This window comes from Endocarpon pusillum (assembly GCF_000464535.1).
Source record: "Endocarpon pusillum Z07020 unplaced genomic scaffold scaffold1719, whole genome shotgun sequence".
NCBI classification, from domain to species: Eukaryota; Fungi; Ascomycota; class Eurotiomycetes; order Verrucariales; family Verrucariaceae; genus Endocarpon; species Endocarpon pusillum.
In genome coordinates, this window is record NW_006916062.1 from 1166 (window position 1) to 16081 (window position 14916).

The following is a 14916-nucleotide window of genomic DNA, read 5'->3' on the forward strand; positions in this document are numbered from 1 at the left end:
TCAAGCGCCTCTGGAGTGATTTTTTGCGGCCTACCCATCTTCGCTTGAGGCGCTGGCCGTGGCTCTCCGAACGTATCAATATTCTGCCGGATTCGGCCCACAGTTGAAGCGTGGCATCGAAATCTATAAGCTATTTCTCGTGGTTCTACGCCTGTAGCAAGCAAAAGGGCCATTTCGTCGACGGTCGACTTCGAAAAGCGCAGTTTGCTCATCGCGAACTCAACACCAAGGGCCAGCAGTTGAGATAGGGCAAGAGAAGGGCGTCAGCGAGGTCTATGAGCAATTTCAAGCAATTTCTACGCGTTCTACGGCCCTAGGGAGCTATTCCTACATCTCACCGCAATTCTGCCCCGCGGCGCCAGCAATTCGAGGGTAGCGCCAAGGAATTGCAACACTTTCGCAATGCACAGTATTTCATGGCCATCTTGGCTCACAAAATATCCTAACAGATGGCCACGAAATCTGTCAATGCGCCTTGGCCCTCAAGCTTGTTAATATGCTGGTGTTAGCACCGTCTTGTCAATCCCTAGAATCACCGCCAGGCGCATGCTACCGTAGAAGTACTTACTGTGGCAGGTGATGGGGATGCTGCTGTGAGAAGCACGCAAATGGCTCATGAACCAAGGGTGTTTGACAAGCCGAACACCAATATACCGAAGATCAGTACGGAACATCTCGGGACGTTGTGGAAGAACTCAAGTACGATCGAAGTGACAGCATTGGATCGTTATGCTAGGGACTCGGGAGAAATCCACAATATGTGTGTTTTATACCTTCCACCCTAAGAGATGAGATCGTCTCGTTATATGGGACGCCTATATTATTCAGCAGAAAATATGCCTTGTATGCGCCACCAGAATGCAAGGCCGCCAATTGCAAGAGAAAATCTCTCCATCGAAGACGAATTGATTCTGCCAGATGGGAGCAATAAATCGATGCTGTCTGTTTCTGAATACAACTTCTTCATGCGAGGTGCGGCGAGGACTTCTGTGTCTTAATGCTGTTCCCTCCAGTCGTGTATCACGTTCTATTCTCGAATCGAGTTCGGCACCTTTTTGGACCCCCCGTTGACCCTCTACCTCCTTATCAGCCTCGCAACATCGTAACATGCACTTGGGGTTTAAAAGCAGTTCTTATACGATATGGCGTCGCCTCAGGCATTGCAGCGCGAAGATTATCAGATCGGGGTGATCTGTGCGTTGGCCATCGAACAAGCGGCTGTTATCGCAACATTGGATGGTGATGAGCACCCGGGTCTCACACCGATGAGTGGCGACGATAATCAGTATACCTTCGGCCGCATCAAAGATCACAACATAGTTATCGCTTGCCTCCCAGCTGGCAGTACGGGCACCGCCAATGCTTGTAATGTTGCTACCAACATGCAGCGCAGCTTTCCAATCAGATTTGGTCTAATGGTCGGCATTGCAGGAGGATTGTAGAGCGAGGAAAACGATGTGCATCTGGGAGACGTCGTTGTCAGTCAGCCAAAAGGACAGTTTGGTGGAGTTGTGCAATACGATTTCGGTAAGACTGGGGAGGATGGTAAGTTTAAGCGCACTTCACACCTCAACGAGCCACCAAAAGTGTTGCTGCATTCGTTGCAAAAACTTCAAACAATGCATTTTAGAAAAGGGAGTAATCTTAGGGAGATACTCGACGCTATGTTCGAGAAAGAACCGCACATGGTCAAACGTTTTGGCCATCCAGGCACTGAACACGACCAGCTATTCAATGCGTCATACGACCACGAGAGCGGTCCTACAAAATGCGACAGATGCGATCCCCTAAAGGTGCCTGAGGACTGGGAGGCCCGGGAGACTTCAGATCCTCGAATCCATTATGGCACTATTGCCTCAGCGAATCAAGTTATGCGTCACGGTCCGACACGAGACAGAGTTGCCGCAGACTTGGGTGCGATCTGTTTCGAGATGGAGGCGGCCGGTTTGATGAACAATTTTCCCTGCCTGGTGATCCGAGGTATCTGCGATTATGCAGACACACACAAGAACAAGAAGTGGCAAGGCTACGCTGCAGCCAGTGCCGCTGCCTTTGCGAAGGAGCTATTAAGTTTTATACCGAAGCAGGAGGTGGTAAAGATGGCGCCGGCCTGTGAGTCGATATCAAATTCTTCTCTGAATTCTGTACGATTAGCGTGGCTGCAAGCGGAGGATAAGCTAGTTCACCAACTTGGTGATTTGAGGCTGATACAAAGCGCTATATAGACAAAAATGAACATTGGATCGTTCCTCGAGGCTCGAGTACTCACTTCACAGGCCGTGCAATCGTAATAGAAGAGGTACAAGAACGTTTATGCAATCCGGCCAGGGAGTTGGAGAGCAAGCAGAGACGTTTCGTCATTGTCGGTATGGGTGGGATTGGCAAAAGTGAGATATGTTTGAAGGTTGCCGAGAATATTCGCGAGAGGTTTGTTTCTACGTTTTGTGTCTTTAACCGTGTTTCATGCTAACGGTCTAGCTTCTGGGGAGTCTTCTGGATTGATGTGAGCAGCACTGCCAACGCAGAGCGCGGATATAATGACACTGGACGCACGTGTGGGCTACCAGAGCCAACTCAGCAAGAAGTGCGGACATGGTTGGCGGCTGCTAAACATAAATGGTTGTTGATCCTAGACAACGCTGACGACCCCGAGACCGACTACGCCCAGTACTTTCCGTCTGGAAACCGGGGATGCATTATTCTGACAACCCGAAATCACCAGTGCCAAGTTCACAGCAATGTTGGGTATCGGGAGCTGGATACACTTGACCGCAGTGAAGCCATAGGACTGCTTTTGAAAACCACACACGTTGAGCCAAGTCTGTGGGAATCCCACGAAACTATCGCTGGAAAGGTAGTAGACGTCCTAGGATCACATACCTTGGCCGTCGTTCACGCTGGCGCATTCATCCAACAAGGCTTATGCAGCCTCGAAGACTATCCCGCCCACTTCGTTCAGCAGCGTCAGCGGCTTTTGCAATTTCGTCCCACGCAAGCCAGATCCGAATACGGAGACGTGTATGCCACGTTTGAGGTCTCCGCGAAGCATCTGGAAGAGTCTGCTCACCATGGTACGAAGATTGCGCTTGCGCTCCTCCGATTCCTTGCCTTTGTTCACTTAGACAACGTTCCTGTATCCATCTTTGAGAGGGCTTGGAAGAAAGCTCAAGCCATTCTTTTCTACGAGTCACAAGAAAAGAGTGACCAACGAACTGATTTGACCAAATGGCATGTCTTATCACTTGCTGCTTTTATGCAGAGTCTGCCAGATGACAAGAGTCGAAGAGGTGGTCACCGCTCTTTCTCCAGATTTCTCAAAGGAATGAGGCCCAAGAAGTGGCGACGATACAGCAAATCCCCTTTCGATAATGAGTTCGATACCATCTCACTTGATCAGGCGTGTGCCGCCCTGGCTTCATTGTCCATTATTAGCATTGACAAAACCACTCACACTCTAACAATTCATCCTTTGGTTCATGCCTGGGCTATGGATCGTCTCGAGATCTCAGAAAGGGATAAGGCCAGAATTTCGACAGGCTGTATCTTGGCCATGTCTCTGCAAGGCCTTATGTACGAGCCGTTCTGGTCGCAATTAGAGGCTCATGTGGAGTCCTACTTGCACACCTGGCCTCTTGACTCTTCTGTCGTCTCATTCGAGGTTATCCAATGTTTGTATAATTTGGCGTTCTGCTTGGGTGTAACACATCTCAGCCCACCCCAAGCCGAGCTCATCCTGATGCTGCCGTTGGAACATGAAAGTCTCAAGGTCAGACCGAAGGCTGACATAGATGTGTGCTGTATGTTGGTTACCTGCTATATGATATTAGAGAAATTCAGTGAGGCTAAAACACTCCTCGAAAAGAAGATACAAGCCTACAATACGTTATTTGAGGCAGGGCACGATATAATGTTTTCTTTGCACATAACCTTGGGCAGATTATTGAGGATATCAGAGAAGACTGACGACGCAATACAATTATACGAGGAAATATTGCTGCATCCCAGACTGCCGCGTGGGCAGCGAGCCCGGGTCCTCGTTGGCTTGGGTCGAATGTACTCGCAATTTCGAGAAGCTAAGAAGGGAATACTACTACTAGAAGAAGTGGTGCAGATACACGAATCTAAGCTTGAACCCGAACACCTAGATCGGCTGTGGTCGCAGCACGATTTGGCCGAAGCTTACTACAAGTTAAGAGAGGGTCAGAAGGCGATAGCGATCCTCGAGGAGGTAGTCCAGATTGGGAAGAGAATATATAGGACGGAGAGCATGGATCTACTAGTTTCGCAGGAGCTACTAGGTAGAGCTTACATCCTTATAGGAGAAGTGGTCAAGGGAATAGAACTGGTACAGTGGGTGATGCACGTCCAGGCTACTACACTGCAACCAGACAGTCCATATCGATTAAGCACGCTCCACCACCTAGCTGAAGCCTACATCGACACAGGGGAAGTGGCTAAAGGAATAAAGATGCTAGAGGAGGTGGTTCAGATAAGGAAGAGGACGGTCAGAGCTGAGCATGTGAATCGGCTAGCTTCAGAGCATGCGCTAGGTGTGGCATACGTCAAAGTAGGAGAGATTACGAAGGGAATACAGCTGCTGGAAGGCGTAGTACATGTTGAGGAAAATACTATACCAAAGGATGATCCGAATCGGTACCTTTCACTTCAAGAGTTAGGTGATGCCTACCTCAAGGCAGAGCAAGTGGATGAGGCAATGGAGCTACTGACAGAGGTCGTTCAGATTGAGAGAGTGAGGTTAGAAGAGGATGATTTAAGTCGCCTGACCTCGCTTTACAAACTAGCTAAAGCCTATCTTCGAGCTGGACAAGCCAACAAAGCAATAGAGCTACTCACAGAGGTTGTTCAGATTGAGAGAGTGAGGTTAGAAGAGGACGATCCAATCCGACTTCTTACGCTTTACAAACTAGCTAAAGCCCATCTTCGAGCTGGACAAGCCAACAAAGCAATAGAGCTACTCACAGAGGTCGTTCAGATTGAGAGAATAAAGTTAGAAGAGGATGATCCAAGTCGATTACTTTCGCTTCACTATCTAGCCCGAGCTTATCTTGATGCAGGACAAGTCAACGAGGCGATAAGATCCGTGACAGAGGTTGTTCAGATTGAGAGTGCCACATTGGAATCAGATGATCCAAGTAGGCTGGAATCGGAGGAGTTGTTGGCAGAAGCGGTACGAGCAAAAGAAAACGGGCTCCAAGATGCGACTTTAGGGCAGCCCAGCGATCTTACAATCGACCCATGTTTGAGTGGTGAATCCGAGGAGACGCAGCATATTAGTAATGCTCTAGTTCTGCATGACAGCTCGATTCTTGCATGCTCAAATGGTCAATCTTGAGCTGGTTCTTACCAGATGTTGCCACGGCGACCTCGCTTTGCACGTCAGCACCGATTCGATTATGGAACATGATTCCTCCAAACAGGGAATTACCCTTCACGGTCTTGCTTCTCTCCTGTACAACCGCGGTACAGATTTGCCTAAAGTCTTTCGTTGCAAAGATAGCCTTCAAGGTGTTCAATTTACCAAAAGCAAACAGAACCAAAATCCTTCAGAGAAAGGAATTTCCGCTGGCTACAAAATGTTTTGACGATGTACCGGTTGACTTCAGTTAGACGCTGGAGTCAGCTTGTATCCCAAATGGGTGTCCGCTCTCCACACACGATCGCCTACCACGAATCTCTGCCTTGGAAGGAGGAAAATCGTTGTGGTATTGCTGAGGTCATCAATAGTGTTTGAATCTGCAAGGATCATTAATAGCGCGGAGAAATTTGCGCTTGTAGCAACGCATACATCTGCTTTGATGCAATCACAGAGTTCCTCGGTCAAGCTGAAAGGAGAGAGCGTCTAGCTCGTTCTCAGCATAGCAACTGTCGAAGAGGTGTAGGGCATGAAAACGGATACACTATGCTCCGGGCTTTTCCTAACACGTCAATCAAGGGACGAAGAATGATGCGAGTTACTCTCGCTGGATAAGTGTTGGAAAGCTCATTTAAGGGGGTGTATGCCTTGCGCAGAGATGACAGTTTACATTCTGAAGCTGCTTTGATGTTTTGGGAACTATGCTGCTAGAATAAGGCATCATGTATCGACTGCTTAGTGTTCTCGTTCAATAGCGGTGACGGGGATATTTCAATACTTTTCGAAGGACATATGGGCCGATGTGTAAGCAGGTGTGAACCCAGAAAACGAGGGAACATGTGCGACGGGCCAGCATCTCCTGCAAAGAGATTGTGGTCTTTCCTCCAAGAGGGCAATTTCCTTGCCAAGATGCTCCAGATGTCTGAGGATGTCTGCACCGGATACAGTAATGTGCCTCTTTAAAACTCTGGAGAATGTTAGACTCGGGCGCCTTCGGTATGTTAATAAATTCCTCTGTAGAAGGCATGCCGCCCTGATAGTGTATCTAGTTCGGGTTTACGCTAAGTCCGGAGCAGCTCCCGTGCTAGCTAAATGAGGAATAGTAAGTTTCGGTCAGCTCTTATCGATAAGAGAACAAATAAATATATTGATCCACTGATGCGCAAGCAATTTCGAAAAGCCGTGCGTCGACGATCTCAGGACAGCAGCACGTCAAGATGCTGCGTGAAGTGTAAGGCAATCCGAATCCCTTCTCCTTATCCCCATCCTGATCTTTTCTAACAAATCTCTTCTCTTTCTCTCCAGCAAACCACGCACCGCACGCACGGCCCGAATCCTCAAATCCCGGGACGCGAAACCAATCGAAGACCGCAAAAAGACCCTCCTCCTCCACGGGCCCAAATGCCCTCCCCCGCTCCACTCTGTCCTGAAAACCATCCACACCCTCACACGCCCGCACTCCGTCCTCCTCACAAAGAAAAACGAGAACATCCACCCCTTTGAGAATGTCGATTCGTTAGAATTCTTGGCCGGGAAGAATGAATGTGGACTCGTGGTGTGGGGGAGCAGTAGCAAGAAGAGACCGAATGGGGTGACGATACTCAGGATTTTTGATGGAAGGGTGTTGGATATGGTGGAACTCTTACTGCTTCCTGCAGATTCAGGAGGAGAAGGGAGGAAGTTGCCGGTGGGGGTGGAGATGAAGCCCATGATCCTATTTGCGGGGAGTGTCTGGGGGGATACTTCAACGTCAGAGATGGCGCAGACGTATTCGATGGTCAAGAGTTTGTTTCTGGACGTTTTCAGTGGGGAGGAGGTACGGAGTATTGATGTTGAAGGGCTGCAGTATCTGCTTATGATTGCGGCTGGGGAGCCCGAGAACGGCCAGAATCCGATGGTCCATCTACGCTGGTATAAGGTCAGGACGAGGAGGAGTGGGCAGAAATTGCCGAGGGTAGAGCTCGATGAGGTGGGGCCGACGTTTGATTTTAGGGTGGGCAGAACGAAGGAGGCGGATGCGGCGGTCATGAAGGAAGCGATGAAGAAGGGGAGGGGGCTAGATGAGGATTTCAGGTCCAAGCAGAAGAATGTGGGGATGGATACGGTGGGAGACAAGGTGGGTAGGGTCCATCTCAGCCGGCAGGATTTGGGACAGTTGCAGACGAGGAAGATGAAGGGTCTTAAGAGAGGGGCGGCATTGACTGGTGAGAAGGATATGGCAGATGGGATGGAAATAGATGAGGTTTCAGAAGATGAGCCTGCTAAGAAACCACGGCTTGCCTGACGCTGATATTTGTCATTATCGAAGGAAACATGTCTAATGGCAAGAGCAGTAAGCATGTACAGGCGGAATAAGGCTCCAGCGAGGCTCATGGCAACAACTCTGAGTGACTGACAACTTTCTCAAACACCGCAGAAGATTGGGATCCATGCCTGAAAGCAGTCCCAGCCCACACTCCAGACGCCCGAAGATACACGACTTGACTTAGACATGGGAAGGCATGCTTACTGACATGGAGCCTGCTGGGGACAAGGACTGTCCGATGTTTCGGTTCGAGTCCAAGGGATGAGGTGAGATGACCAGCCCTCCACTCGCTGTCACCTGGCGAAAGGGCGAGATGTACATTGGGGTGTAGCCATTAGACTGCAATGGCTGAGCATGGTTCTGCGACTGCCCTTGAGGCTGCTGAGGCTGCTGTGCCGGCTGGCTCTGCTCAAGTGCTGGATCTACCGGTCCAACTGCTTCGGCATCTTCTTGAGCTGCGTCGGTGTCTGTATCCTTCTTCTTGGGCTTCTTCACCTTCTTGGCTGGTTTCTCTCCATCCAATAACCATGCGTATCTCGCTCTCTTCGCGTTTGGGGGCAAATTCATCATATCATCGTCTGGTGATGGATCTCCCATAATCCGTAGCATATCTGCTGGCGAGATCTGAGGCACTTGTTGATCCTCGGAGCGGAAGCCGCGTCGAATGATTCCCCTCGTATAGCCCATTTCCCTGATTCTGCGAGACAATGAAGCGCGACTGCACTTGATGTTGTACTTCTCCTGTACATACTTCTGCATATCGACAAGCAGTGCAAGGGGCTGCGCTGCAACATATTGTCTAAGATCCTGCAACTTCTTTGAGGGCATGTACCCGAGACGGACAATGGTCAACATACCTCTTCCACTTCCTTATTCAGGCACGTTGGTCTTCCCATCTTTTTCGTAGAAGGAGCATGAAACGTGCCATGAGTCTTGAGATTGTGCGTGATTCTGCGAAGCTGCCTCTCAGAGACATGATGGTTCTCGATGATTGACTTGTTATCCTCTCTTCGGAACAGTGCGGCAATGATGCCCTCTTGCTGAGCTTGATTGAACGGGGTGTTGGGCATGATGCATGCGGAATCAGTCGATCAGTCGATCATAACCAGTGACTTTTGCAATCGTGTTGAACCAAGCGACAGACTTTCGAGACGAACTGTATGCTTGGATGGTGGTGGTGCTGTTTGTAACGACTTCCGTTGCGTTAAGCTCAGCAAGCTAGAATGCATGCCAAGCCTAGGCAGTGGTAAAGAGGCGATTGGTCATTTTATAGCAGCGGCCCACTCAATTTTTTTGGCGCACACGACCATTTTTTGTTCTCAAAGTGGCTGCGGAAGGCTCGGTCTATCTCATTTCCAGTGTCTGTTTCTTGTCGCAATATCTCCATTGACAACGTCGAGCTTAGTCGATGTCTTGCTCTCATGCCAGTATCAGAGCCTAGCAATGGCTACTCTTGCGCCTCGCGCAGCTCCTTTCAACCTTCCCGTTGCTCAAGTCAACGCCTTCCCATCAAGCGCACTCAAGCCACGGCCGGTGCTCAAAAGAACACGAGATGAGTCAGCTGACATGGAAGTGCCTTCATCACCATCGAAGAGGTCACGGGTGACCTTCGATTCGGATGTTGAATATGTCTCCGCAGACGACGATGACGAAGTAGATCCCCAGCTCATCCGCGAGCAAGTCCGTCGAGCGATCCAACGACACCTAAGCGGCGGTGACGACGAGGCATACGAAAACGTCAAGCAGATTTTCCTAGCCGACCCCAAGAAAGAGAACGCGCCGTCACCAAGAGCTGTGCATGCTCATTTGCAGGCTGTTCTGGCTCACATTAGCAGTCTGGACAAGAGCTGTAATGGATTGGTCAATGCTATTCTGTCGTGTGAATGGGTTGGCCGAGACGAGAACTTTGTCAAGTTATACATCAATGTGCTGGGAAACCTTGCAGCGGCAAAATCGGGTTATCTTTCCAAGATACTCCACACGCTTGTTGATCTGCTGGGTGAGCAGCGCACCAGAAGACTCCTGGGAACCAGGATTGTGAGACAAGCTCGAATACATTCTAGAGGTCGACGGGCAATTGCTTATTTGCTCAATCTGGTGCCGGCAGCCAGCAGCACGCTTGCACAGGTCATACAGCGAAAGCTCACAATGGACTATCGAAAACCACAGGAACGGTTGTTGTACATGAAGAACTTTCTCGCGCTACTAGAACATGCACAAGAATTGAAAGGTGCTGTGCTCGGTATGATTACGTCTGAGCTTGTCAAGCTGGATGTCTCTGTTCAAGTTGACATGGAAGATTATGCCGATGAGCTTGAAGAAGAAATCGTCCAAGAAGTCTCATCATCGCAAACATTAGTGGACTCAGCGTCCCAACTTTCTCTCAACAAAGCTATTGAAGAGGAAGGCGAAGACGAGGAAGATGGTGGAAGTACAACCAGTGACAGCTCGGCAGACGAAGAGGATGAGCTTGGGCCTGTTGAAGTGCAGCGTCGCAGAGTCACGGCACATCTCGAAACGGTAGACGCGGTCATGAACCTTCTGTTCGAGTATTACAATCCGCTGGTACTTGCTTCTAATCTGGCGGTCAGTGATGATGCGATGAATCTCCTAACAACACATTTCAGCAACATCATTCTACCGACCCATAGATCGAGGCATGCACAGTTTTTGATCTTCCACTTCTCGCAGACATCTTCTGTGTTTGTGGACAAATTCGCCACCACCTGCATAGCAACGCTACTTGATCACAACCAGCCACCCATTCTCCGTCAAACGGCGGGCTCTTACCTTGCCGGATTCGTTGGTAGAGGAGCTCATGTTCCCCTTCCAGTGATCCAGGATGGGTTTCAGCTTCTTTGCGATGAGCTCGAAAGCTTACGAAAAGAGTTGGAACCATCGTGCCGCGGTCCAGATCTGCGAAGATATACCAGCTTCTACTCATTGATGCAAGCCATCATGTACATCTTCTGCTTCAGGTGGCGTGACCTTGCGACCCATAGGGAAGAAGAAGACTCCGACGACGAGCAGGAAGTTGAGGAATATCAGTTTCCAGACGACATCAAGCGGAAACTGACTCAAGCGGTTAACTCCGCGCTCAATCCACTACGCATCTGTACACCAGATATCGTTCATCAGTTCGCAGAGACTTGTCGCCGTTTGCACTTTTTGTACCTCTTCCCCAAGGTGGAAAGCAACAAACACGTTCGACTGTCAAATACGAGGCGAGACTTCACGGATAGCGCCATTGGACAGGTTGAGAGGGATCTTGGATGGGTTGGCGAAAGTGGTATGCTAGAGGGCTATTTCCCATTCGACCCTTACAGGCTACCAAGGAGCAGGAAATGGATTGTAGATGATTATCTGGAGTGGAAGGGTTTGCCAGGAGACGAGGTAGAAAACGACGATGATGATGACGATGCTACGGACGACGAGATGATAAATGAAGAAAGTCACGACGACGGGGAGGAGACAGCCACTGAAGAAGATGCCTGATAGCTTTTGCTATAGCGGTATGGCAGGACCATTTTTTGAGTTCATCTACAAATTCCAAGCGTTCGAGCGAGTTGGCGTTACTGTTGACTGTACAGGTCGCGGGCTATTAGTACTAGACATTTGGGAAAGATAGAAAAGAATAACCGTAGAATGAGATTCATCACTTTACAGAAAGAAGTCCTCCCCAAAGCGGTAACGCCCATTTAATTGGCAAAAGTTACAGTAACTTACGCCAAGTCAGCCCTATGTACGTATGATTACGCCCAGACCACTTCACCAGAACTTTGGCTTTCGCCTTGGGCAGATGCAATATGTATCAATTCCCAGAGTTTGCTAGAGCTGAGCAGCTCGTGACGCTATGGTTCTCCAGTAGCCTATGTTTTGGCTGACAACTATCTCGCCTCAGCTTCGACTCCCATATTTGCACACCGCAGCCGAAGCACAACGCCGCAACCATGCGCGCCAAACGCTCGAAAAAGTACCGCAAGATCATGCAGCAGTATAACCTCACCTTCGGCTTTCGAGAACCATACCAAGTCCTTGGTATCCAATACTCCATCTCTCACCGGAGTTCAAAGTAATCACTAACATGCTATTCCTGCGCACTAGTCGATTCGCACCACCTCCGCCTCCTCCACGCCTTCAAGATGCCCCTCCACCGCTACCTGGAGAAGACGCTCCACGGCAAAGTGAAACCCTTCATCACGAAATGTACGCTCGCTTCCATACTTGGGACGACGGATCTGCATACGAGTCGGAGACCGGATTTCTTGCCGCCGCCGCTGGAGCTGCCGCTGAGGCATTGTTCGCATGGCGAGATTGAGGAGGGGAACGGGGGAGGGGTGTTGCCGGAGGAGGAATGTTTGCTGGATTTATTGAGCGGCGGCGTGACGGGGAATCAGCAGCCGAAAAATAAACAGCATTTTGTGCTTGCTACGGCGGATGCACCAGGGAGGAATGATGAGAGTAGAAAGAGGGAGGTTTTGGGGAAGGTGAGGAGGCCGGTCAGCTCATCAATGGACGAGGGAATTAGGATGCAGGCCAGGGAGATACCGGGCGTGCCTATCATCTACGTGAAGCGGTCTGTCATGATTTTGGAAGAGTTGTCAGGTGCGAGTCTCGGTGTGCGGAGGCGGGAGGAGAAGGACAAATTCAGGGATGGCTTGCTTGGGATGGAAAGCAGGAAGAGGAAGAGAGATGAGGACGAGGGAGGAGACAATGGCGATAACAAGGAGAATGGAGGAGAAGTTGAAGCGGCTGCGCCGAAAAAGAAGAAGGCGAAGGGAATCAAGGGACCCAACCCATTGAGTGTGCTGAAGAAGAAATCAAAGCCGATGATTCAACCTCGTGGAGCTCTTACCGATAAACCCACAAAATCGGTGCCGCCAAAAGTTCGTGATGCCTCGACAGAAGAAGGCCAGCCGAAAGCCAAAAGGAGACGAAAGCATGGCAAGAAGGGAAAGTCGGATGCTGCAGAAGGCGCAGATAAACATGACATTCTTGAGGTTGCAAATGGAGTAGAGGAAGGCTGAAAAACACCATATTCGACATTGGTCGAGCTCACAGTTCAATTAAGCATCAATATCAAATTTCATCGTCGCTCATGTCTTTGTGTTGTCCCAATTCGGCTGTCTAACAGCCTTGCGCCTACCACACTAATCCATCATTCCGTCAACTCCTATCTCGAGTCCAACCATCCCTTCCCATATATAAGTAGCCCTGTCGTAGCCAGCACACTCAACCCAATGGGAAGCGGCTTGCCAGTCTTTATTGCTCTCGGGATCGATGATCCAGCCAGCACCACCGATGCCAGGAGCGCCAGCTCGATGCCGTACAGCTGTCTCTTCTGAATGCGATAGCCGCCAAGACCATACTGCTGTCAATCAGTACCATGTTCGTTTCCCACACAATTTGAGGTGAGCGCGCCAGATCCTCATCAGGTTATGGGTGTGCGGAGAGGAGGGAAGCTGACCAGTGCTCCAACAGTCAGACCTGCTGCGATCGATGGCACAGAGCCAGTGCGGGCGTAGCCGATGATGCCGCCGACGGAGGTTAGGGCTGAGAGGATGAAGGCGGGTGTTTCGGTTGACTTTGCCAAGAAGTTCATAGGTTAGTATCACATAATTTAGAGTACATGAAGTTTGTAAACGGAGCAGGTTAGCTGATCCCCTCCATGCGTTTCCATCCGTGAGCGTTTGGGGGATCGAATGGTAGCGCGGACCATCCGGAAGTGCCTGGGACTTACCATGGTGTCTGGATACTCTCTATTAGTTTCAGAGTCGAAAGAACACGATACTTGGAATTGAGAGGAAGACGATCGTCAACTTGAAGAAGACAATTCAGATCACGATCTGGAATGTTGAAGCAAATGACATCCAAGTGGCCTGTGCGCTGCGGAGCTCGGAATCGGAGCTGTAAGTTACAAGCTTAACGTAGTAAGCTTCCAGGGGTCAACCTCTTGGCAACACCTGGCATGGAATTTCACGGTTTCCAAAGCGTAGCCATTCAATTGCTTCTACAGAGACGATACCTCTACAACGCGAATCCCTCACCACTCAAAAATTCCAGCGAAGCACGATGGCGAAAAAGCCAGCAGCTTCGTCGGCCTCGACATCCTCAAGACCCTCCTCTAAACAACCCTCCTCCTCCACAACGACAACCAACACCTCCTCCGCTCAAAGCACAACCAAATCCACCCCCCCCTCCTCGTCCCTCTCATCCGCATCCAACTCTCTATCCTCCAAATCCTCCTTCCAAGCCATCGCCCTGCACATCTGGAACGACTACCTACAGAACACGCCGCCGCGAACATTCCTCCTCGATGCCTTCATGGCCTTCCTCGTCGTGATCGGCGGTCTACAATTCCTCTACGCCATCCTATTCGGGAACTACGTATGCACTTCCCCCCTCACATCTCCCTCCCCCACAACCTCTTTAGCAACTACTTATCTTTTGTTTTCTGGTTTTTTAGCCATTCAACGCCTTCCTCTCCGGCTTCTGCGCCGCGGTGGGCCAGTTCGTCCTCACCGCCTCGCTGCGCATGCAGACGGTGGAAAAGCTGCCCCAGGGGGCGTCGGCCGACGCGAGGAAAGCTGCTGCTGCTGCTGCGAAGAGGAATGAGGGTTCCGGTGGGGAGGCTGGGGCGGAGGTGGACGGTGGTGCGCCGCGCGTGAGCAGTGAGAGGGCGTTCGCGGATTACGTGTTTGGCAGTCTGATCTTGCATGGGTTTTGTGTGAATTTCATCAATTGAGGGGGTCGGTCGGTGGTTTTGAAGCGTTGGTATGGCATGGAGATAGAAGAGGAGGGGAATGAAGGCGACGAGAATGTGGTCTGTGAAAAGGATGAACTGCTTTGCTGGAAGTATTGAAGAGAAAGAGAGTTTCTGATCTCGTTACAGAACAAAAGCCTGGTTCGAAAAGCACCGCTAGCCATGCAATCCTGTCCTGTCATAGGCACACATTTGAGCAGTCTCTGTGGGTGGCCAGAATGGGTCCCCCCTCAAAACATGCCGATGTCAAGTCGCAGGCAGACTAAGCTTTCTTTCTCTGTCTTCTCGATCCACACATCCACTTCTACAACACACATGTCGTGCTTCGGAACTATTGACTCGAGAGCTCCAAGGCAGTAGGGCATACCAACGCAGGAACTCCTGAATCCAAATGTGGGACTGAAAGTGCTCTACCATTGTCTATTGTCTATGCTTTATCACACTCCGTCTATGCGCACCTGTCTTCCAAAGCTC

At 50.2% G+C, this 14916-nt stretch overlaps 6 protein-coding genes across 6 annotated transcripts; 5 read left to right on the plus strand and 1 right to left on the minus strand.

The window, feature by feature from the left end:
* Window positions 1-1142: 1142 nt before the first annotated feature.
* EPUS_00845 (uncharacterized protein) lies at window positions 1143-5353 on the plus strand (the record flags this gene model as incomplete). The annotated part of the gene is made up of 4 exons (XM_007802404.1): window positions 1143-1370; window positions 1443-2112; window positions 2226-2427; window positions 2479-5353. The coding sequence occupies 4 exons, from the start codon at window positions 1143-1145 to the stop codon at window positions 5351-5353; spliced, it is 3975 nt and encodes a 1324-aa protein (XP_007800595.1).
* A 1238-nt stretch (window positions 5354-6591) lies between these two features.
* Window positions 6592-7658, plus strand: EPUS_00846 (uncharacterized protein; the record flags this gene model as incomplete). Its single annotated transcript, XM_007802405.1, has 2 exons — window positions 6592-6605; window positions 6680-7658. The coding sequence occupies 2 exons, from the start codon at window positions 6592-6594 to the stop codon at window positions 7656-7658; spliced, it is 993 nt and encodes a 330-aa protein (XP_007800596.1).
* A 201-nt stretch (window positions 7659-7859) lies between these two features.
* EPUS_00847 (uncharacterized protein) lies at window positions 7860-8749 on the minus strand (the record flags this gene model as incomplete). The annotated part of the gene is made up of 2 exons (XM_007802406.1): window positions 7860-8486; window positions 8537-8749. 2 exons carry the CDS (start codon window positions 8747-8749, stop codon window positions 7860-7862), a joined length of 840 nt encoding a protein of 279 aa, XP_007800597.1.
* A 373-nt stretch (window positions 8750-9122) lies between these two features.
* EPUS_00848 (uncharacterized protein) lies at window positions 9123-11174 on the plus strand (the record flags this gene model as incomplete). The annotated part of the gene is made up of 1 exon (XM_007802407.1): window positions 9123-11174. One exon carries the CDS (start codon window positions 9123-9125, stop codon window positions 11172-11174), a length of 2052 nt encoding a protein of 683 aa, XP_007800598.1.
* Window positions 11175-11629: 455 nt separating this feature from the next.
* EPUS_00849 (uncharacterized protein) lies at window positions 11630-12706 on the plus strand (the record flags this gene model as incomplete). Its single annotated transcript, XM_007802408.1, has 2 exons — window positions 11630-11717; window positions 11784-12706. 2 exons carry the CDS (start codon window positions 11630-11632, stop codon window positions 12704-12706), a joined length of 1011 nt encoding a protein of 336 aa, XP_007800599.1.
* Window positions 12707-13751: 1045 nt separating this feature from the next.
* Window positions 13752-14424, plus strand: EPUS_00850 (uncharacterized protein; the record flags this gene model as incomplete). Its single annotated transcript, XM_007802409.1, has 2 exons — window positions 13752-14066; window positions 14146-14424. 2 exons carry the CDS (start codon window positions 13752-13754, stop codon window positions 14422-14424), a joined length of 594 nt encoding a protein of 197 aa, XP_007800600.1.
* Window positions 14425-14916: the final 492 nt, after the last annotated feature.